Consider the following 24,425-nt stretch of genomic DNA (forward strand, 5'->3'; position numbering starts at 1 on the left):
AGCAGAGAGGGGAAAAGACGGGTGGATGCCTTGGCAGAGAGTGAAGTGAATTGGAAGAGATTATAAGACAGGGGGGCAGAAACTGATGGATGGAGGGTGTGTAGACAGTAGATTATCGTAGGTTCAGGCCGGGATGAGTTTTGGGAGTGGAGAATGGATTGTAAGGATAACTCCCATCTGCATAGTTCAGAAAAGTTGGTGATGAAGGGGAGGATTCAAACGATCTGAGTTGTGAAGCAGCCATTAAAATCAAGCAAGTTATGAAACGTCCTGCCAGATTAAAACTGTGTGCCAGACTGAGACTGCAGGAGTTTTGCAGGCAGACTTCTGTGATGGTAGGAGATGAGGTACTGGTGGAAGTAATGCTCTGAGGATGGGTCGAGACACGCTTGGGTAGCCCAGTCATAGACAACTTGCCCACAGCAGGTGAAGGTCCCGTGTTCGAGTCTTGGGCCGGCAAACTGTTTTAATCTGCCAGGAAATCTCATATCAGTGCACACTTGACTACAGTGTGAAAATCTCATTCTGGAAGCATGGTATGTTTAGCTGCATGTTGTGCCACAAAGTGGTCTAATTTGCTCTTGGCCACAGTTTGACACTGGTCATTAATCCTGGTAGACAGCAGGTTGGTAGTGGCGCATTTCAGGGCTTGATGATAGACAATCGAGGCCCTGATGAAGGATGTTGTTCAGTTGTTCCAGTCCAGCGGAGTATTGGGTAATGAAGGTTGTGCTCCTTTGCTGGTTCTTGGTTATGGTGGGAAGACTGGGGGTGTGTGGGCATATGGCATGGGAAATCTGCTTGTGGGCTAGGTGTGTGGAAGAGTGCTTGCCTGCAAAGACCTTTGTGAGGCCCTAGCTTTCCAAAACCCCAAACCACTGGTTTGATTTAGGTTCATTGATGATATCTTCATGATCTGGATTCAGGGTGAAGGCACCCTTCCTCATTCCTTCACAACCTCAACACCTTCTCTCCCATATGCTTTTCTGCTGGTCTCCCTCAACCCATAGTGCCACCTTCCTAGTCGTTGGCCACCTCCTCCACAAAGACTCCATCCTTTCCTCTGTTCACATTAAACTCTCCAGTCACCATCACCACCAGCATTTTGGCAGCTGCAATCCCTTCCACACCAAAAAGTCGCTCCCATACAGCCTGACCACACGGAGATGGCTTATGTGCAGTGACAAAATCGCCCTTGCCCAGTATGACGGTGTCACAAAGGCCATCACAAACAGGCACAATCCCCCAGATCTAGTCCACAAACAGATTTCCCATGCCATATCAACACACAACCCCAATCCTGCCAACACTCCCAAGAACCAGCTACAAAGGAATGCCCACTTCGTCACCCACTGCCATCCCGGACTGGAACAACTGAATCTCATTCTTTGTTGTGGCTTTGATCATCATGCCCTGAAATGAAGGACATCTAAGCCAAGATCCTTCCCACCCCTCCTAATGTGGTGTTCTGTTGTCCACCCAACCTCAACAACAACCTAGACCATACCTATGCCATTCTCAATCTCAACCCTTTGCCACAGCGATCATACCCCTATGAAGACCCAGATGCTAGACCTGCCCAAACCACCCATCCAGCACTTCCTATCCCAGTACTGTCTCAGGTTTCTCCTACCCCGTCAGAGGCCGAGCCACCTGCGAAAGCAGCCATATCTCATATCAGCTCTACTGCAATAACTGCACAGCTTTTTGTATTGATATGACTACCAACCAGCTGTCTACTGGGCGGAGAGGCCACTGCCAAACTGTGGCAAAGAGCAAAGTAGACTACCCTGTGGTGCAACACGCAGCTGAACATAACATGCTTGATTTTAATGGCCATTTGGATCCTCCCCGCCACCATCAACTTTTCTGAACTGTGCAGATTGGAGTTATCCTTACAACACATTCTCCGCTCCCAAAAGTATCCCGGCTTCATTTTCCGGTAATCTACTGGCACCACACCCTCTGCCCGACAGTTTCTGCCCCCTCTGTCCTATAACTTCCTCCCAATTCCCTCACCCTCATTGTGCTCAGTCTCTGCCAGAGCACCCAGCAGTCATTTCCCTTCTCTGTTTTTCTCCTTTTCTGCTCCCTGTTCCTCCGCCCTCCCCCACAGCCTCCCAATGCTTGTCCTGCCATCTTCTACATGAAGCACTGCACACTCCACCAGGCAGTGCTCTTCTCTCCACCTACCTGTACTCTGCTATCAGTCTTCCTTCCCTGCCCCACTCCTGACCACAGCTGTGTTTGTTGTCCTTTCTTTTCTGAAGAAGGTTTTTCCCTAAAGCTTAGTGTGTAACAAACTTTTCATTGTGCCTGTTTGCATCTCGGTGTTTCATTTTTACAGTGAGTTGCAATCTATCCTTTTTGTAAATGGACACCTTAACAATTACATTCCAGCACTGCACCAAAACTATTCTGCTGTATCTCGCCCTTTTGAAAGATCTGGTCAGTTTCAAATTAGATTTACTAAACATATCATTTCTAACACAATCTATAAAAGTATTTGTGTTCTGTGTAATATTTTTATGTTATGTATGTGAAACAGTGTATTTTTTAACCTGCTAAACACTCATTTATCTTAATATCCCACATATACCAGTAACTCAGAACTTCAGCATTACAAAAATGAAAATAATTTTTCTGTTACAGGATGCTTGGTATTATGATGAATTGGATATGCAAGAAATGGAAGCATTTGATGACCCGGATCCTGACTCTGATTATGATTATGAAGAATCATATACAAAGAGGAAAAAGAAGTCAAAAAAAGCTCCAAGGACAGGTGACTCACCAGCTGTGAAGAAACCAAAGGTTTGATTTATTTTGTAATATGTATGTAATTCAAGGCTGACATCTTGTCCTAGCGACATGTCTGAATATTATTCCTTGAAACAAAACTATAACTTTGTTTCCCACTTTAGTGAAGATATAAATGAGAGAACTGGCAAAAAAGAAACATTCTGGAAAATACTATGTATTTTTATGAAACTTTTGCTTTCTATTAACTAATTAGCGAGGTCTTTTCGTGGCAGTTATGTCATAACTACTGAATATGAATGTCATGTTATTTCTATCTATGTCTACATCATTTCCATGTTTTATTTTGCCCAAAACATTCAAATTATGTTTTTCTTTTGTGTTTGCATTAGGGTCAGGGAAGAGGTCGCAAGAAAACGAATTATGATGCTGTCTCTGATGCTGAAAAACCATTTGCCTGTGAACGTAAGTTGACACAATTTATCAAATTCATGATAATGGACAATGAACCAGAAAATAAGCATTTGGAGACTACAGTTGAGGCTTATTTGCTGGTTTCCTTGAAATGTGTATTTGAAAACTCTAATTTAATGATTTTTAATCTACAGACACATTTTAATTTGCCATTCTGACAATTCATACCTGTACTGTTTCATGTTGCGCATAATTTTGGGCATCAGAAAGTTATTTTGATACACTATTAATGTAGTGCAATCTTTTAGTGTTTATTAAATTGACTTGAGCTGTAAATATGTTTCACAGTTGTCAAAACCTACTCATTCTCTACTTGCTTGGTGTTTGTAAACCACTTATTTGCTCTGATCTGTTATGCTTGCAAGCTGTTGTGAAATCAGTGGAATGCTGCTTGCTACAAGATAGTCTTCTTGCTTCATAGCTCACTTCTGCTGGTGGTGGGAAAACTTGGGGTTCTTATTCAACGGAACTTAATAAGTGAATGAACTGTTTCCATGTATGATAAAAGGTTTTTAGAGCATATAATCCCAGTACTGGAAGTTCGATATCTAGTATAGAGAAATTTACTCTCAAAAGCCTGGAAAACGACATGAACAAACTGCATACTGTGTTTTACAGAAGTGAGGTTGGTTACCATCCATGCATCAGTTTTGTTGTTTAGTGTTAGTAATTTCTGATTATACTGTATTAAAATGTTCTTTCATGTTATAGAATGATGCTCCTATTGTTCTCATTTTACACTAGATTTTCCTCTACCCCATACTTTTCTTCAATTAACACAGTACTGAGTAGTTTTTCTGCACTGTGTCAGAACAGTTGATGTGCCCTGGCCCTTTCACCCTATTTGCTGTGTGTACTTAATGTCTGGACAGTTCATGAACATATAGGTGTACTGTTACCTGTATGTATATGCTTTGCCATTTCAGTATGTTTTCTTTCACATTGAGGTAAAGGCCTTTGAGTAGACCATTGAAACTGAAACATACAAATATATTCCTTTCTTTATTATGATACATCATGTCCCACTTAACTGAAATTTTATTTTACTTTGGTATTAATATTACAGGCACTGATGACTGTTTACCAGAATGTGCCACATTAGTAAAATGCCTCCTGCCTTGCTTGTTGAAGTGGTTGTGTATCAACACTTTTCGTCATCTCAAGACATTTAGTGTTATACAAGCATATTTTCAATACGTTTGTTGGAATTCTAATTATTAGAATGGTTGATAAATACAACTTAAGAATTCTTCGTACTAAGACACATGACACACGTGATTATCAGTTTACTTACACACAATTACAGAAGACTCGGACTAAGAATGTGGCCATTGTATGCATAACAATGGCTAGTTTGGGCAAGTACAATGTAGCTGTTTAATGAAACCAAGTTTGTTAATATGAATAAATCTAAATATATTATGAATGTTAATAATACATTAACGGGGCAAGTATGTAACTAGTAGTATTAGGAGGAACTCGTCAATTAGTTCATGAATCAGAAAAATAGAGAAGATGGGATGAATAATAACTTTTTATTGAGTGATAACTCTACATTCTGAATCCACCTCATTGATTAACCATTGATCTACAAAAAGTAAATGTCACTGTAAAGATGATTGCATACAAATGCCATATGTTGTTGCCTCATTGTTTCCTAAGCATGTACCCGATGAGCGAGGGGGGCAGGGTGGCTGCCCCCATCCCATCCCTCTATAAAAAGAATTGTCACAAACCAAACTCGTATCGTGTCCCATCAGACAGACATGACTTAACTAGTTCAGTTTCAAATAGAAGAAAGCCGGACACGTAATTGACATTAGCTTTTAACAAGTTTACCCAAGGCTATTATTGCAGAATCTTCAAACTATTTCATCACTCAGAACAAAACTAAGTTTCCTCCACTTCAAATTCTGGGTACACCCTTTGTCTTTCTTAGGTAGCTGTATCATTTTACTGTTTGTTATAGAGGCTTTTAAGGTAATGTAACACAGGTACTTTGTGTGTTAATGATTGCTTGTACCTCTCACCACCAAAATAATCTCAACATTCAAATTTACTCATTTGCATATTGTATTGAGCTGTGTGTTATCAAGTAGCCATTTGGCTACCTGTTATTCTTGGGTTAGCATTCTGCATAAAGTACCCTTGTTTTAAATTTTTTCCTCCACTTAGTAATATGTGCTTTTTAGTCTCAGAAATCTAAATATTTTTTAATACATTTTTAATCAAAGCACATATACTTCAGTTTTAAAATTAAAGAGTCAGTAGCAGTGTTACTGCAATTGTGGTTTACTCCACACTGATAACTTCAGTAACTGTTACAGATATCCCTTGGTGCCTAAAATGAATGCAGTTAGTAGTACTGCCCTTTTGAGTTCAAATGTTGAAGTATATTAGGGCCTTAACAGCACTTTTAAAATAATTTTGAAACATCAGTTGTTTTCATATTTCATTGTGTTGATTTCTATTGATTTGAATGTTATGGCTAAAGATTACATGAATTCATTTTTGAAAAATGACAAATTCTCCTGTAAGAAGAAAAAAGGCTTGACAAATGTGTATTAAGCATTGTGTTTATCATGATACCTGTGAAAGTGTTCTCCCTTCCATAGTTCCTGTGTTTTTGAAGCACAGGACAAAAATTTCTTAGTTTTCAGGAGAGAGAAAAATGATTTCCTGTACTGAAAATGAAGCATTTTATGTCCAATCTCTTTTGATACCAATTTGGGTTCAGAATTTGTAGTAACAACTACCAGGAGCAAAGACTGACCAACAGATAATTGTTGGCATAGTATCAGTAATGTCACTGAAAATAGTATACTAGAGTACAGAATGCCATTATGCATTACTCCATAAAGCCACTGAATGGCTTGGGCATGTTTGACTGTGCAGTTCTCTTTGATGACATTGACGTACTTAAAAAAAGAGAAATTCTTTATGAATGCAAAGAAATCTCTTTATCAAAAAGGAAAAAAACCCACATTTAACAAATAGTGGAAAAGTTTTCGGAAAGTAAACAGTTTGGCTTTGTATTCCTGTTTGAGGCATGCTAAACACTAATTACTTAATGTGAAAGGGTGATAGAAGATGACAAGAAACTTAAGACATTGATATCTGCTTGTTAGGGCATTCATAAATGCTTATCTCTTTTTGGGCGAGTACCACTTTCCACTTACATTATCGATCAGAGGAGTGCACACTGTCCACATGCAGTCAGATACGGATTCTCCCTAATTGCTAGGAGTGGTGCACATTGTGTAAATGATTTGTGCCTTGAGATTATCTTAAGGCATTGAAACTTATTCCGTAAGTTTCTAAGAGTGTTTTGTAACCAGTTACCCATGGTTCCAGAAGACATGAACTGATAATCAACAGAAACTTGTGAAAACCAGCTGGGCAATTCTCCAGCTTGTCAATTTTTGTATCAAGATATTGAGAGTGTAAAAAAGAAAAATATTTTATGAGCATTCTTTAAATGTTTTTGTCTTTTATGTTTTTAATATACAAATGTCTTAAGTTATAATAAAATAAAATATTTAGAGTTTGTACTTTATTTTTGTGTATTTAAAAACTTGTTTCTTTCTTCCCAATTATTGTTGCTGGCTGCTGACAGCTAAATGTGCAGTAAATGTGTCCAAATTATAACATTACTGGAAAGTGATTCCTCACCATGATTTTCATCTCCTGGCTGGTGTTTTGCTGGTGACTATAACTGACATGCATTTCTGACACAATACCCATCTTCTACTGAGGTAAATAAGTTGCATTTCCTGTTTTGTCTTTTTTAGGATTGCAGATACCACAGCAAAAATTACTGACTTAAGGTATAGGTTATAATCCCAATCATTTTGTTGCAAACTAACTCTACTACATGTCTGATTCATCTCAGAGACCTAAATTTAAATGATAATGGCATATTTTCAAAATAAAGGAGACCACTCACTGAAAAACAGAAGCATTGAGTTGTCGACAGGTACATACAAAAAAGAAAGAAAACGTGATAGCTTTTCAAGTAATACTCTTTTGAGCTAGAGTGCACGCCTACAAACACACACACACACACACACACACACACACACACACACAAGCTTGAAAAGGATTACTATGAAATCTAGCAAGTTCTCTTTCTTTCTTGTGTGTGTCTGTTGAGGATTCAGTGCTTCCTAAGGATTTACATTTTACCAAAACTTCTCTACAGAATTATATTTACAAAATAGTATTGTATGATGAACTCAACAGTGTTACATCAGTTTATTCAATAGACTTTGTAGTCAGAGATGTAACTTCGTAGATTGTGGGCAAGTTCCAGACTAAAAGTCCGAAGGTCCATGGTTTGATCAGTCCTAGGATTGAATCTGCCACTTATTTTTTTCTTTCACCAGTAACAGTAATTTGTTAATGTGAAAAATGCTAAGTTGCATTGTGGTTTGGAGTTGGCCTAACTGTAGGTCCCCCAATAACTTGCTGAGTAAGCCACTCGAAAGATAAGGCATGGACTAGCATCTCTTTTAGGGAAACGTCACCCAGTGAATCATCGTGCTGTGTTCTAATGAACCTTTGGATTGGGGATAGCTTTCCATTATTTAGTCAGTGATAAATGTTTGTATATTTTGTGATCTGGTTGTCTTATCTCAGATTTTTTACATATTTGAAAATGTTTTCCTTCGTTCACTGCCGAATTTTTGTCGTGTTATAGTCTAAATGATAAAAACAGTAAACTGACATGCAAACAATGTGTTTCCAGTATCTTGTGAATGATAGGTTGATGTGGTCCACTGAACTACCCATCCTTGTGTAACTTTTTTTGCAATTATCCTACATCAGAATAAAGTTTGGATTGTTCTTAAAATAAGTATTTGCCTAGTGCCTGAACAGTGTTTTTCAAACTACAGATGACATCTACTTCAGTGGCTTGTTAAACTGTAACCTTACTTTCTCCTGTTTTACCCTTAATAATGATAGTTTTGATATTAACAGTGTGTCAGCGTTAAAACCAAGGTGAAGCAAAAATTATTAACCTCAGTATTATGGAAACAATAAACAAATGTGAAGGACAGAAAATTTCATAGCAAAACAAGTACGTGTAAAAATATGGAATAAATCTGAGAAATTTGAAGAAATTAAATGGTAAAAGAGAACGACACTAAAAGTATGGTAGATGTGGGGTAGCATCATTCACCTTTCTATGTGTAAACAAAGTAGAAAATGGTAAGAAAGGCAATTGATGCAAAAGACACTGCTTGGAGAGATTTTTGAATTGAGCAGAGTTATCAGGAGCAATTTGGTCTTCGATTGGAGATGTTAATAATCATTATCAGATCAGTTGTAAAATTTCTGCACACAAGCACTAGGGCCTTTTGCTACAGTTTAATAATTTCTCTCGAGGTCACTGAGGGAAAATTTATGTGAATGTTATTAAATGCAGTGAAAATGAAAATAGATGAAAATTAAACTCTGTTTTTTGTAAACATTTGCAGAAAGCATAAATGAGTGGACAGAAGTGAAAAAAAAAGACTAGTTACATGCAAAAAAGTGTGCCTTAATTACCATGTTTGCTGTGTATGTGGTTGATTGAAATCACAAGAAGAAGTAAAAAATAATAAATTAAACATAATCGCCCTCATCAGCAGCATCCATTTGATATTTACTTCTGGGTGAAGGCCTTCTCCAACTTTACCATCCATTATGTTCTTAAGCACCAAGCCATGTGTGACAAGACACTGGAGTTAGGAGAGTGGCAGTTCAAATCTCCATCCACCCATCCAGATTTAGGTTTTCTGTGATTTCCTAAAGCACTTAAGATGAATGCTGGGCTGGTTCCTGTGATAGGGCACAGCTAATTTCCTTCCACAGTCTGAGCTTGTGCTCTGTCTCTAAGGACCCCATCATTGATGAGACATTCAACCCTAATCTTCCTTTTCTTCTGAAGCTGCTCTGTAATGGTTTCTCACGTCATTATCCAGCTTCTATTAGGTTGGCTCCTCTCTGTTTCCTTATCTATTGGAACCTAGCAAAGAACTTTCTTGGTCTGTGTACATATCATGCCCACCTGTGAGTATCTGGAAAGTTACGACCAGCATGATGATTTTGAAGTGGTGTATTTAAGTTTCAAGAAATTAATTGGGATTGAAGGACAACATGATTGGCAAGGAGGAACATTGTAAGCAAAAGTTAGATAAATAGTCAAGCTGCAAACTAAGACATCTGCAAAGGTTGTTGTACATAAAATGTGTCTTTATGATTTGGGAGATTTATTAAGTTTTCATGAATTTGACCATACACTGGTTGTGTTTTATCGTACTGTGAGCAGTTTGACAAACCTAGCAGAGTGGGATTGTAAAACTGTATACATTTGCAAAAGCAGAGATTATTATTGCAGAATGACACTTTCTTTTCCATTTTGATGAAAAGTAATTAGAAAATGACTTTATGTGAAGTATCTTGGAAATTAGGATCCTGTGTTGGATGAGTCTTGATTGTTTCCAAAGTTCGCAGTTCAGTGTGTAATGTCATCAGGCAAGTAATTATTTCATTACTTGCTCCTAAATTTGTCCCTTATCACATCTAGATGAATTACGTGAATCTTCCTACATACATATTAGTTTGAGTTCCTATTTCTTGGCAGAAGCCATGAAGTTTTTCTGTTTCTGTATTAAAATTTGATTCAAAAAGTTAGCTGTCTTTGAAATTCATAAAATTATTCAAATTAGCAATATTTTTTGTTTCAATAAAACTTTGGACACCAGAATGCTGTAGACTTATCTAAATTTTTTATGTAATGCACTACATCATCCAGTTCCAAAAGAAAAAAAAAGTAACTACATGAGAATAATAGATTGGACAGCAAAACAAGCAACAAAGTTGTATCAAGCTGATTTTGTTTCCATTGACAATTGCTCTGTGATAAGACTCAGTGGCTGTTTTAAGGTTTCTGAGGTAAGAATGTTTGAGGGCCTTATCAGTTTGGAAACTCCTTCACGACTTCATCATAAATTATGTATATACAGAGTGGTAAAATAAAACTGGCCAGGAAAATATTTATGAGATTGACATGGACGTGACCCTTGTTAATTAACAGGAGAATTGCCCATCGTAGAAAATGCTAGAAACCATGAGTTCAGTGCACCAATCAGTTGCGGTCATAAGTCTGCACTTTTTTATCTCTGGCATGCTCTGTTGTAACATGCTGTGTCATAACATTGAGTGAGTGAGAGGAGCAGATGTGTGTGGTGACCAGTTGGATGCAACACAAAATGATGCCATGTGTTTATTGTAGAGTGTTATGCAAGCACAATTCATTTAAAATGTGTGCAGAATTGTTTGTGCAGGAGTTTAAGATTGGAAATGTTTAGAGAAAGTGTCCAATGAAGTCTGCAATGCAGCACTTAGCAAGGTGACCATGTGGCAAACAAATTTTTGTAATTTTTTATATTCATAGTACTTGAAGTTCAAAACCCAATTATCATTTGCCTAAAGTAGTTTGATGCAACTCTCAAAAATTCTGAAGAAAATAAATTTGAAATTTTCCAAGCGGCTTTAATACCCAAAAGCCAGATTAGTTTTTTTTTGAGAGGCAGTGTAGCTCTGTGATAGAATACATTTCTGGCACATGTGGAGCCTGGGTTCACTTCTTGTCTGATTTTTGAATAAAGGTTCATATTCGTCAAGCATTTTTGTGAAGTGCAAAATACATGTTGTGGTCTTCAGTCCAGAGACTGGTTTGACGCAGCTCTCCATGCTACTGTATCAACCATAGTAAAGCTACATGCCCTCAGCAAAAATTATGGCTGTAGTTTCCCCTTGCTTTCAGCCATTTGCAGTACCAGTACAGCAGGGCCATTTTGGTTAGTGTTAGAAGGCCAGGCCAGTCAATCATCCAGACTGTTGCCCCTTCAACTACTGAAAAGGCTGCTGCCCCTCTTCAGGAACCACAAGTTTGTCTGGCCTCTCAACAGATACCCCTGTGTTGTGGTTGCACCTATGGTACGGCTATCTGTATCACTGAGGCATCCAAGTCTTCCCACGAATACCAAGGTCCATGGTTCTTGGAGGGGGTAAAATACATAAGTATGGAAAAAAGTGAGTAGTGCTCGAGACTGATAATCATGAAATTGCTGGTTTGAATCTCATTTTGATCTCTTTTTTCCATTCAGTTCGAATTCCTATGTCATTTAAATATAAAATTCATCAAATAAATGCAAATTGATTCACAACCAACTTATTTTTATCAAAAATGCACATCTCCTTATTTGTAACTACATATTGCACACAAAACTCTAGTTTTTGTTACAAATATAAATTCTTAATTACTGATCCTCCGTCAAAGATTTGTAGTAAAGATTGTTGAAACTAAAAAAATTACACATTATATTTCTTCTATTTTTATATATTTTATACTTCACAGGAATGTGCAAAGAACATGACCCTTTGTTTAAAAACTTACCTCAGCCCGGAATCAACCCCGCCGCTCTCCCCTCCCCCCACGTCATGTGAGCATTCTACCACATAGAAACACTGCCTGTCGAAGAACCGATCTTACTTTAGGGTACTAAAGATGCTCAGAAAACTTCAAAGACAGTTTTCTCTAAAGTTATTGAATGTTACGTCGAACTGTTATGGGAGGTGGAAATTTGAGCTCTGAACTTCACGCATTGTAAATATAAAAAGATATAAAAATCCAACTGTCGTGTGGTCTCCTGTTAGTGACAAACTCATGTGAAATGTACCCTATAGCCAAAGGGGTGTGGGGTGGGGTGGGGATTGTAACTATCTGAAAAGAGTTAACACAGAAAAATCTTGCTCAGTTACAGGAAAGCTTGGAACACACAACTACAAAATCTCAAGCAATAATTAATAGGTCGCCTTGTGAAACATTATTAAAAAGGCCTTTCACCTGCATCCTTACAGATTTACTGTTGTACATGAATTAAAGTGACCAGATGAATTTTGTATGTTGAATTCTGCTGGTGGCGGAATCGGGGCTTCTGGATCTTAAGTTTTTCATTTCTCCATATGAGGCCTTGTTCAGCCTGTCAGGGTATGTGAATTCACAGAACATGTCCCATTGTGCATCAGAAAATCCGTATCAGTATTTTAAAGAGCTACTGCATATTCTCAAGACTGGTGTTTGAATGGCTGTATGAAAAGTTTCAGCAAGATTTGATGTGTTCAATGAGCAGATGCTGTGTTGTCTCTTGGTCACTTAATCTCTCTAACAGCGTTTGTTACCTGTTGTACAAATTGAAGTATCAGCTGTACTCAAATAATGCTCACACACTGGACAGCTACAGCAGAACATTGAAAACGCTGTTGCTGCTATCCATCAGGCAGAGTTGCTATGAGTGTCTTCACAGTTTCACTCATTAAGCGCAGCCATTTCCAGTGCCTTCTGTGATGTTCGTTAACAAAGGCCAATTCTGCACCAGTCTTATTGTAAATATATTCCAGGTCACTTTTATCCCCCCCCCCCCCTCTCTCTCTCTCTCTCTCTCTCTCTCTCTCTCTCTCTCTCTCTCTCTCTCTCTCGTGTGTGTGTGTGTGTGTCAGTGTCACTTCTATTAACCTGTTATGCAACCATTATTCTTAATGAAAGAAAACTCTTTTGTCTTACATTATATAGTTAGTAACAAGGAAGATGAGACAGGCAGAAGATAAATTTGGATGAGTCACACATGTTGAGTATCTCACTTTGAAACACTTGTCAGTGTTAAGTGTTCCAGTTCTACACAAAAATAAGTGTATTACTATAAAGTATGTCAGTTGGTCTTAGGCAAACTGTCCAGATTAACATCACCAAATGGCCCATTATTGACAGTTCTGTGGTATTAACAGCAGTGATACAAAGATATCAATCTGGACATTTGTATCCCCCACCTTCAACACTCTTACTTCCAAAGTGGAGGTGGGCACTGAATCTCCAATATTGCAACTTATAAATAATTAGCAGCTTTGCTGAGAGAGGAGGTACAACAGTTAAGACGTTGGACCTCCATTTAGTAGACATTAGTGTCAAATCTCTATCTTATTATCAGGATTTAGGTTTTTCCACATTTTCTCTAAACTGCTTACAGGAAAAGCTTTTCCTACCTCAGCTTGTGCTCCATTTTTAATTACCTTGTCATGCACAAAACTATAAAGACCAATCTTTTTTCCTTGGTATCATGATTCCTCTGGCCTTAATTTACTAATATCTCCTTCACTCTTGGGTTGTCCATTCTTTTCCACATTCTGCTGTCATCTTACCTGTTTAATCCCTGCATTTTTATTCTGTCTATGCCATCAGTTTATATCTTCATGCCTTTTGTTGTTAGTATGTCATTCTATTCTCTTCGAAACATAGCTTATTTGGGGGCAGAAATGTTGCACTGTACTACAAGGAAAGTATCATGCACATGTTGCATACATGTTAAAGTTTGTTTTGCATTGAAAATTACAGAACATTGGTCTTTACCTCATATCAGTTTCCAAATTTTTGTTCTAATTAAACCTGCAAGTACCAAAATTCGAAGAGAGCGAAAGAATAGATTCTTGTATATTAAACTCAACAAAAATCTATTGAACTTGATGGTTCATCTTTTATATAAGTTTATTGCTCAGGGAAGGGAAGATCACCCGTGGGTAAATTTTGAGTGCTTTTACAAGGCAGTTTTTTGTGTTACTATCTTTTTTTTTACATAAACAAATTTCATGGCTGACAAATAGATATCAATAATGATCATTATACTATATGAGAACCAGCTTGTGAGGTAACTGCTTGCAGTTCAATGTATATACGTCTCAGTTCCGTATTGACTGTCTTGACTGTTCAAATGAGAAAACATTTTACTTGTCCTGCTGTTTAACGGTGCTGTTTATGACTATTACTCTAGTAACCTATACCACATATGTCCTCTGGATTGTAATGTCTATAAAGAATTTCTTTTGTTTAACATGAATTTCTTCTTCAGCTGGTATAATAAATTACTTTGCTTGTCACACTTCTTGGTATTCACCACAAGCTTGGTAACCATCTTCTGGTCTGCCGCTTCTTCCTAATTGTAGGTTTAGTGCTGCCAAAAAAACATCCTTTTCTGAAACACTCAGGACACTTATCTAACTGAACTTGTTATACTTCATTTGATAAAAAAAACATATTTATTTTCTTGAAATGAATATACAACACATTCATCAACAATTCATACGACAGTACCTGACTGCTTATAATCAATAGACCTCACACATGTCATATAATTATTTTTTTGAGATCTTAAGAAACAAAATCCGTGAAAATTTTATGCAAACTTTGGGCTTAAATTGCACAGACTAGCAGCCAAGAAACCCACTGCATTAAGCAGTCAGCATCTGATCTTGCACAAACTAACTACTCTGCACACGCACATGCTAATATAAAAGGTGTGCATTAGACAAATTATTGCAGCCCTCGGCCAAAATGCTGACAATGATCGTAGTGAAATTTCTTGCTGATGGAACAATTTTTTTTTCCCCCAGTATGTCTAAAGCATCTATTTGCCACTAGAGAGGTGTCTTGTAAATTATACTTTCATTAGGAAGCTCTGTTCCATTAAAACTTGTTCAGTTCATTTAACAGTATGTAACTTATTTGTAGTAAAGTGATGTGATGCTGCAAACTAGAAAATTTGTACATCAAATGTTTTCATCTACCAGGTTCCATAACACAATTTTTACTTACTTTTATGTTTCAATTATAGATACAGATTGTCACAGGTGGCTTACTGTCCTAAAATTCTAATCTCACTATTGCAAGGTATTTGTCATGAAGTCCAATTTTTTGATCAGTATTTCTGCCACATGAAGCTTTGACGTTTAATAATGCAACAGGAAAATACAGGTGGAGAGGATGTTTTATGAAAGTTCATTTCTGCTCTAGTATACTCTTGTTTCACTACATTGAGAAAATAGGTGTGAAAGGGGATGTCACCAATGTTGTGACTAATAAAAATGAGTGCCAACTACTATTTTAACTGTAAAAGACAGTTGATTGGTAGAAAAAGTTGTCACTCTAATAAGAGGCTTTATTATTTTTTATTTTTTGAAGAGTTCTTCATTTATGCGAAGCCCTTCAAAAGACACAGTTAAACACTCCATGAATTGACAGACCTGGGATGTGGAACATCCTTTACTAGCTCTCAGATAAAATTATTGAGATATTAAATGTGAATAACAGTAGAAAGCTATACTCATTAGTGAAAGTGGAGGCTGTCGCACATGTGCCAAACACATTTGGATGTAAACAATAAGCCCTAAATTTTCAGATCACGTTTGCTTGTTTTTTGAGCTGTACAGATAAAATAAGTGCAGAGCTATGGGGAAATGATAAAGCAAAGAGCAGTGACAGGCAGACAGTTCTTTAGATCAGAGAGATTCTTAAGATGAGAGAGAAAGGAAATGTAAATGTCTTTTAGAGTTCTACGGATAAATGTGGATGCTTTGGTAAAGTGAAGAACAATTACAGAAAGGCACTTGGTGTGATGAAAGGGATGAAGGAAACTGCAGTGGTCAAGTGCAACATACATGAATGAAATTTAAGAGATAATAGCAATAAAGGAGGATTGTTTCAAGACAAGCTCTGCTGCAGAAGGAAAGATTAGGTCTGGAATCAACTGCTGCATTGTGCTCCCAGTCTTGTCTTTCATGCAGGACATTAGTTTAATAGTCTGCAGCATAGCATCTATGGAGTTTGAATGAATGGGAGAGGGGCACTGGCAGATATAAACTTTGTGCTAGGCTGTAGTTAGAAATCTACATCGTTAAAAGAGATGCTGTCTGCACCACTTCTGGAAGTCCCTTGATCCGCTTCTGCCATCCCTTGATCCACATCAACAAGCCTATGGATATTAAAGTTTTTTGACCAGTGTGAGAATACACTATTTTACAAGAAAAAAACACTATATCTATGATTTTCTTCTTGCCAAGATAGGAAGCAAATTTCTGCCAAATTAACAATTTCAGTTTTGTTTCCTGCGTTAATATATTGTCAGCTTTTTCCACCATACGTGAGATTATATTCATAGTGTTAATTTTATTAATGCACTCTCAGTAATGTTTACTCCAATGCACTCTTTAGGTGGTCATCCAAGCATTAAAAAGGATTAGCAGTCAGTAACAGGAAGTTAAGAATTCACACCTCACAGATAGCCAGCAACCATGTATGTCATCCAAAACATCTTTCACAGATTGCAAAAAAGACAAGGTTGTGGCAACACAGTCAATAGTTGCAGTCAGAACAGTCACAGCTAGAAAGTAAGGATGGAAACAGACTTCTACTAGACCTGGGTCTTGCAAGCATTCCAAGAATGCCTGCTGATTGCTAGTTTTCAGCTAACATTATAAGAGACATTCTATACTGTCTCATGAAACCACATTCATCAACAGCAAAGATAACAATTTGATGAAAATTGTATGATAATATTGATACCTACCTTTAACATTTCAATACTGAGTAATTATTTACATATTTATGTAGATATCCACAAAAATACGTGCAGATATTCATGTACTTGCAAGGTTTTACCCGCAATTTCACTATTACTGTAGATATCCACAGTCATACAGACCTCTAGCTGTAGTATTTGCTTGTGAAATATTTGTGGAAGCTAAAGAACTGTGTTCTACACAGTGTTTTAAACTGATAGTTGGGTTGAGTAATGGTGGTGGTGGTGATTCATATTGGTGGTGGTGGTGGTGGTGGTGGTGGTGGTGGTGGTGGCAGAACCATTAGTAGTGAAAGCTAAGTGTGCACTGATGAAATAAAATGTTGGGGAAGATGAAGCACTGAAAAGAATGAAAAGAAATGTTTCCTATTCCTTGTAGTGGGTTAGTCAGACGTCAAACTACGGTTGTTGAGTGTTTTGGGAAGGTGTAACTTCCTGATAAGAAACTGCTTACACTTAACACTTAAGAGCCAATTCTTGAGTACTGTTCATCTTTTTGGGATCCATATCAAATCATATTACTGAAGAAAATAAGTTCATAGAAGATATGCACAATTTTGTGACAGTTTAGTTGATTGGTATGCACTACAAGGATGTGTATGAAATTTCAGTGGCGCTACCCTGTAAGAAAGCCCTCACTCATCACGTGGAGGGCTTCTCTAAAGCCACAAGAAACTTTCCTTTCTTTTAAGAAGATTATAATAGTGTTAGACATGCTATTCTAAGATGAAGAGGTTGGCACAGGAGAGGAATTCATAGTGATCCACATCAAACCAGTGAGAAGAGTGATTGTAGGACCACCTTCCCACTTTCCCCAAACCCCTTATCTTTAAAAGTGGAGTTTGGGCACTTCAAGAAGTATTAAGACAGTTTTTCTTCCTGAAAGCTGTCCATGAATGAAATGCGATTGGAAATAAGTGCAAATAATGTTAGTGCAAGGTACCCAATTACGTGTATCGTGTGATGACTTGCACACCTGAACATTGATAGTGAATTCGAAAACCGCCATAAGAAACATTCTAGGGATTGGCAACAGGAATCATATTTTGCAATGTAGGAAACAGTTGTTGTTATTTCCAACTATTAAGCTCCATGTGGTCTGAAAGTCCAAATCGGTGTTTACATCCAAGTGTGTATCTGTCAGCTGCAACCAAAGCCTCTTATTACATTTTGAGTACAGCATTTTTAACTATTATTCTTCAATTTTAAAACAAACAAAAACTTATAGGTCGAAGAGACATCAGCTCATATCCATTTAGGCAGTCTGAAGTGCAGGTTAAGTTTGTTTCAGTGTGTGGAGCGCGGTACAAGACCCGACCTGGGCTCACGTACCACTACACTCACTCTCACAAGGATGAGGAGAGCGGAGATGCCCCTTCGACGCAGGCACAGGTGCCTCTTCAGGGAGGGGGCCAAAGCCCAGTTGTGGGCTCACCCGGGCCTGCCCACACGTCTGCTGCTCCCACACCCGCTGGTGAGCCCTTCGCCAGACAGACGCCACAGGCTCAGCAACTGCAGCCGTTGGCTCTGCAACCACAGCAGGGCCCTGGCCCAGCTGGGCAGGTTCCAGTGCCAGTGCCTTCACAACCGGAGGCAGGTTGGAGCAAGTTCCAGGACAGTTACCTCACCTTCCTAAGTGCCCCTGGTACGCTCACTGCCAGCTGGCAGCTCATGTCAGAGTCTCGCCATACCCTCTACCTCTTGACTGGCATGCTGGACAGATAGCGAGATGACCCCTTGTAGAGAGTAGTTGTGGCTCTTCCTTCAAGTCTGTTAGCTACTTTTTCTTCTTCATTATATCAGCTTGCATTTATTTGTTGTTGTTTTTATTTTTGTGTTTGCATTTTGTATGAATTTGTATCATTTTTACTCTCCACCAATTTGTGAGTGAAATAATTTTGATGCGTTCCTCAAATTACTTCAGTAATCAATTATGCATTGGGTTTCTCATAGTGTTTTGTGAGTGTTGTGACTGTGTACCATTTCTGTTGAGATGCTAAAGCCACTGCTTCTGACTAGGATCTTGTGTGTTTCATGCAACACCACCTTTTATGTGAAAGTCTCATACTGCTAACTCATGAGTGAAAAATATTCTAACACAGTGCTGTCACTGTCATATTCACAGTTAGGCTTCTTGCACGGTTTTTCCTTCCCTTTAAGTTGTGTGAGGAACTGACTAGTTACATAACAATTTCCACCAGTTACTTATTTGTTTGTTGGTGTGGTACACAGTTTCTTAATTGTAAGAAGAAAATTCGATGGAACGTCAGAGTGCTAGAAATTTTAGATAACTATCTCATTTAATTTAATCAAACCTGCCAACTGTTTCTGCATTGCCAGTCCAAAAATTCCATATTGTGCAAGACATTCAGAAATAATGGAAAGCATTTAAGAATTAAATTCGTCTCTCACAAAAACATGTACATTATTAGTCATTAGATGTGCACTTAATGAAACAGTATTGTTGGAACAGCCATTTTGGTGTTCTTGTAATTGTCTTTACGCTGTGCTCTCCAGTGGATTCTCGACACTAATGACAACTGCATTCTGAGCAAATACATGTTTGCGTTTCATAAAACAAATCTGATGCGAATGTTTCAAATGCAAATGAGAACATTCACTATGCTTGCCATTAATAGCCAGTCTTTATGTTACTTACTTAAACAAGCAATTGTTTCAACGATCGTGCATCTGTATCACTATAAATGCGAGCACATTACAAAAAGACTGACCTGCTTGCAGATACCATTTTGGAACTTTCTGACATAGTTCATTTTTATTTGACAGATAGCATCATGTGATGAGTGTAGATGTATATGTTCTAAACTTTTACGAGAAAAGACATCTTTTTTAAGCCCATTGTACACCATATGACATTTTGTAGTTCTTTGCCATGCAGTTGATTTTTATATTCATGGATTTAAGTGCTGTGTATTTCCAGTAGCAATTTTCAGCTGGTAGCATCTCCTTGTACTGTCTTACATTAGTCATCATGTGACTTTTGCATCATTGAGCTTTTCAATTTTCATAATTATGCTTTCCATAGTTGCAGTTATTATTCAGCATTTTATTTGCATGAATTAGCTATTTCGCATACAGGTGAAATCAGTTGGGAATGTTCTATTTGCTATTAAATTTTATATTTCAGATTTTTCACCATTATTCCTTTTTGCATTGGAACCTGTAATCATCTGTTACTAGTTATATATTTACATGAACTATATATGTTTTATTTCCAGAATTGCCAATTCTGCATACTTTGACACCTCATTAGTTTTGTTCTTTGTCACTTCTTTTCATAATGCACACTAATGACAGCTGGCTGTTCATCATAATTTTAATGTAAATGAATACTTAATTTGTGACTGTTTCTTGTACAATCATTTTAGACTGAAGAATTTGGTATGGCCTGTAACGCATACCAAAGAACTCTTTAGTACAGTCTCTTTACTAAATTGTTTTATATTAGTTTACTATGCGGGCTCATGGGAGAATTTTGTTTGTGATAAACTGCAGAATATTCCAAGTTTACCTTTAAAACATTTGTTATTATTCTCTGTTTTTCATTTGATACTACTCATTCGGAGAGATTTTTTAGCTGTCTAGTTGACAGCTACGTTAGAGAATTTTGACATGAGCTATAAACTGTTAATATCAATCACCTTATATTGCTTTTTAAGACATTTTCAATGTCTTTACTTTTCTTTCCTTTTACTTTTCTTTCTCTTTCCTTTGAACAGAGAAATGTACATCTGTAAAAGGTGTAATTATTATTTCTTTCTTTCTTTTTGTTCACTATTTTTCATGGGATTAAGGAAATGTGATTAAAAGTTGCTGTAAGACAGAGAAATGCACATTTGGAAAAAGCAGTAATTATTATTTCTTCCTATCTTTTTGTTCACTGTTTTGCATGGGGTTAAGGAAATGTGATTAAAAGTTGCAGGAAGACAGGGAAAACAGAAAGCCAAGCAGCATTACAAAGCCAAAAAATGTGGAGGTGATTGATGATTGGGGGTTTGATAAGGAAAGAGATTCTAATGAGGAAATCATCTGCAGTAAAAGGCTATCACAGTGCTGTAGTTTCTGGTTTACGTGATATCAGTGACATTATTAATGATAATTACTTGAGCAATTAACTGCTAATTTTTCACCATTATGAAATTTTTATTCAACATAATGACCTAAGATCAAAGCACACACTTATGAAAAAACCCACAGAAATTTGCCAGTAAATGAGGAACTAAAAAATATACTAATAATGGGATACTACTATTTCTATCTGTCAGAATTGTAAAGGGAGTGGCTTTTTGCAGCAGGATAACACCGTAAGCTCTTTAATTTATGAGAACTTTAAAGAAACTTTGACATGCTCCTTAAAGAGTTTGTACAAAAATAATAATAAAAAAAAAAAAAAAAAAAAAAAAAAAAACTGTAAAATTAAAGGACAGAATGGCTGCCCATTACTTTACCTTCATGCAGCTACATTTCAAGTACTGTCAATAGACAACTCAAAGTAGAGAAGAGTGTCCTAACTTTTAAAATCATTAGTTCCTTACCTGGGGAGGAAAGCTAGACAGGTTGGGAAGATTTGAAATGTGAGGTTGAAAGCAACTCAAATATTTTGAGGATGAGACCCCTCCTTAAGGGGATGTTAGAAACGAGAGGCAAGTTATTCAGAATCCAGATTACTTTTTCCTGAAAATCACACAGGTAGGTTTCTGTGCTCACCAGAGTATATTTATAAGTAAATGATGGAGCACATTTTGTAATGGGGTGATCACTGGAGTACAGTCCGTGTAGTAGTAAAGCAGGTCAAAAGTGTGAGAGAACACCAGATATGAGAGAGAATTACATTTATATTTCTCAGTTTTTGATTATGAACTTAGTTTGCTTTGGAGACAGATAAACAAATTGTAAGCCTTCTGGATATCTTTTTAGAGTAAAATGGCCCTACGACTCCAGGAAAACTATCCCTAATGGATTCACAAATGGCTTGGTGAACTGAATATTTTAAACCTTTTCATAACTATTTTTTAACACAAGGCTGGAGCAGATACACTACCTAGTTAGTGTACCCCTGGCTGTTTTGGATTAGATTAAGTCCAAGAAGCCTTCAATTTTATCCATAACTTAAAGAAATAAGTTTTTAGTTGTAATTTAACAATTTAATATTTTGCATTTTGAGCTGTAAAGTGGAAACCTATGCTAAAAATCTCAGTTTTTACCTTTTTTTCAACTCTAGTAACTTTTATTAGAAAGTTTATTTCATGGTGGCAGTATTTTTATTGATGAAAAACATATATTTTCTAATTAAAAGTGGTGTGTAACACCTTGCTCTTGAATTGATATGCACTTCCGTAATGTATTTTCTATATCATCATCCTTAAAACGAGGAAAAATTGAATAAGTGTACATGTACAGAATTTTTCAAAAAATAATGCAATTCTTTAACATCAAAAGTTTGTTAAATAAACATATCTAAATTGTATGATTTTTGAGGGCCTTCTTTGAAATGTTTTTCTGTGTTGCACAATAAATTTTGAAGCATTATAATGTACATTGTGTGAATTTGTACTCACTACACTGATAGTATGCATCTTTAAATCACCCTTTTCCAGTCAGCTTCTTGCTTCCCTGAGAACACATTATTCTCTTGCAATGGTCAAATTGCCTGGAAAATACAGCCATATTTGGCATATGATCAGTCGTCGTCCAGTTCATAGTTTTCTCTCAACCAAAGTCTTCCCCTCTGTATAAGTGCGATACCTAGGAGACTAATATCACTCCTTCCCCCTGAAGTGACTTTGTTTGTGCCTTTCTCTTCTGATGTTGTATTTGAAAATAAAACCACTTTGAAACCACATAGTTAGTCTTTCCAACAGGAAATTTGACTAAGGATACAACATACTTAGTTTGAAACATTTTTTGCTTTAATTCCCCAAAATTCTGAGCCATTATCACTATCTTCATAATCAGGAAATTACTCTGAATATCCGTCTTCAGTCAGAAAGTGCTGATGATTGTAATGCACTATTGCTGCTGGTTCATCTGTTCCTTTGTCTTCAAACCAGCCTAGAAGAAAATCTGTCCCTTGATGGAATGAGGAATGTCAGTTAGCAGATAGAGACAGTCGAGCTATGTTACGTAGTTTTAGGAAGGGAAGGAATGAGCTTAGTGGAGACAACCTGCCTTTTGGCAGGTAATGGCCAAAGTTAAATCAATCATCAAGGAGTGCATGGAGAGAATTCTTAAGTGCCCTTAACCATTCCGCAATTGCTGCAAAGGTATGGGAGTCAACACAGGGAATAAAAGTCCAGACCCAGTAGCTGCCATATTTTTTTAAAAAAAATTGTGTCCTTCAAGCAGCACCTGTGGAAATAGCATAGACAATGGCAAGACACTTTTGTCATTTGACCTCTACCTATTACATGAATCATCAATTCTGCCAACAATGGGAACACATGGAGAAACACAGTCCAGAGTTTTCGACTGGCAATTCGGTACCATATAACTACCCTTTCCCCATGTCGAAACTACAGTCTTCACTAGCAGCAGCTTGTGGCACTGCTCCAGGACCCGAGAAGATTCAACATGGCATGCTAAGACTTCTAAACACGGAGACAAAAAAATCCTCTTGTGCCTCTTCAACAAAATATCCAGATCCATGGCGGGAGGCAATTCCAATACCACTTCTGAAGTCAACAAAGGACAGTCTATCTCCAGATGGCTACAGGAATGTTGTGTTGTATAGGCAAATAATAAAATATTTTTGGACATTGAGCACTGGTTCCTAGCTAATTCTTTGTCACTAAACTTTGAAAAAACACACTACATGCAGTTCAGAACTTGTAAGGGGTGTCCCACAAGTATATACCTAACATACAATGACAAGCAGAAAGAAAAAATGGACAGTGTTAAATTCTTGGGATTACAGCTTGATAATAAATTCAACTAGGAGGAGCACACCACAGAACTGCTGTAGCGTCTAAACAAATCTCTATTTGCAATGTGAATTCTGTCAGACGTAGGGGATATAAAAATGAAAAAGTTGGCGTACTATGCTTAATTTCATTCCATAATGTCATATGGGATTATTTTTTGGGGTAATTCATCAAGCCAACCTAAAGTTTTCTGGGCACAAAAATGTGCAATGAGAGTTATGTTTGGTGTGCACTCAAGAACATCCTGCAAAGGCCTGTTTAGGGAGGTAGGTATAGTAACTATTGCTTCCCAGTATAATTATTCCTTAATGAAATTTGTCATTAACAATATATCACTTTTTCAAACCAACAGCTCAGTTCATGGAATCAATACTAGAAATAATCTTCCCAAGTATTTAAAGTCACTTACTCTTGTACAAAAAAGTGTGCATTATTCAGGAACACACATTTTCAATAACTTGCCAGCAGCCATAAAAAGCTTAACAACCAATGAAATTCAGTTTAAGAGAAGCCTAAAGGATTTATTGGTGGCCAACTCCTCCTACTCCATTGGTGAATTTCTCAGTAGAACCAATTGATTTTGATTTGTGTGTGTGTGTGTGTGTGTGTGTGTGTGTGTGTGTGTGTGTACACAATCTAACTTCTGCACTATTTCAGTGCAGTATTGTGTTCATTGTAAATAAGTATTGTAGTAGTTCTATTATATGTTTATTACCTTATAAATAAATAAAAACATTTTTTTTTAATTTTAAATTCGCATTAATGCGTTAATGCAATCTTAGTAAATGAGTCTTGT

At 37.2% G+C, this 24,425-nt stretch overlaps 1 protein-coding gene across 4 annotated transcripts in view; it reads left to right on the plus strand.

Moving 5' to 3' along the window:
• The window catches only part of LOC126457941 (zinc finger protein ubi-d4), a 253,583-nt gene that overhangs the window by 124,939 nt on the left and 104,219 nt on the right, over positions 1-24,425 (plus strand). For 2 of the 4 annotated variants that reach the window (XM_050094664.1, XM_050094666.1), the window contains 3 exons: positions 2,653-2,814; positions 3,153-3,225; positions 17,980-18,333. In XM_050094664.1, the coding sequence (XP_049950621.1) occupies positions 2,653-2,814; positions 3,153-3,225; positions 17,980-18,333 (589 nt within the window). The remainder of the gene's footprint in view (positions 1-2,652; positions 2,815-3,152; positions 3,226-17,979; positions 18,334-24,425) is intronic. The other 2 variants (XM_050094665.1, XM_050094667.1) reach the window with 2 other exon arrangements.

Source organism: Schistocerca serialis, chromosome 2, assembly GCF_023864345.2.
Source record: "Schistocerca serialis cubense isolate TAMUIC-IGC-003099 chromosome 2, iqSchSeri2.2, whole genome shotgun sequence".
NCBI classification, from domain to species: Eukaryota; Metazoa; Arthropoda; class Insecta; order Orthoptera; family Acrididae; genus Schistocerca; species Schistocerca serialis.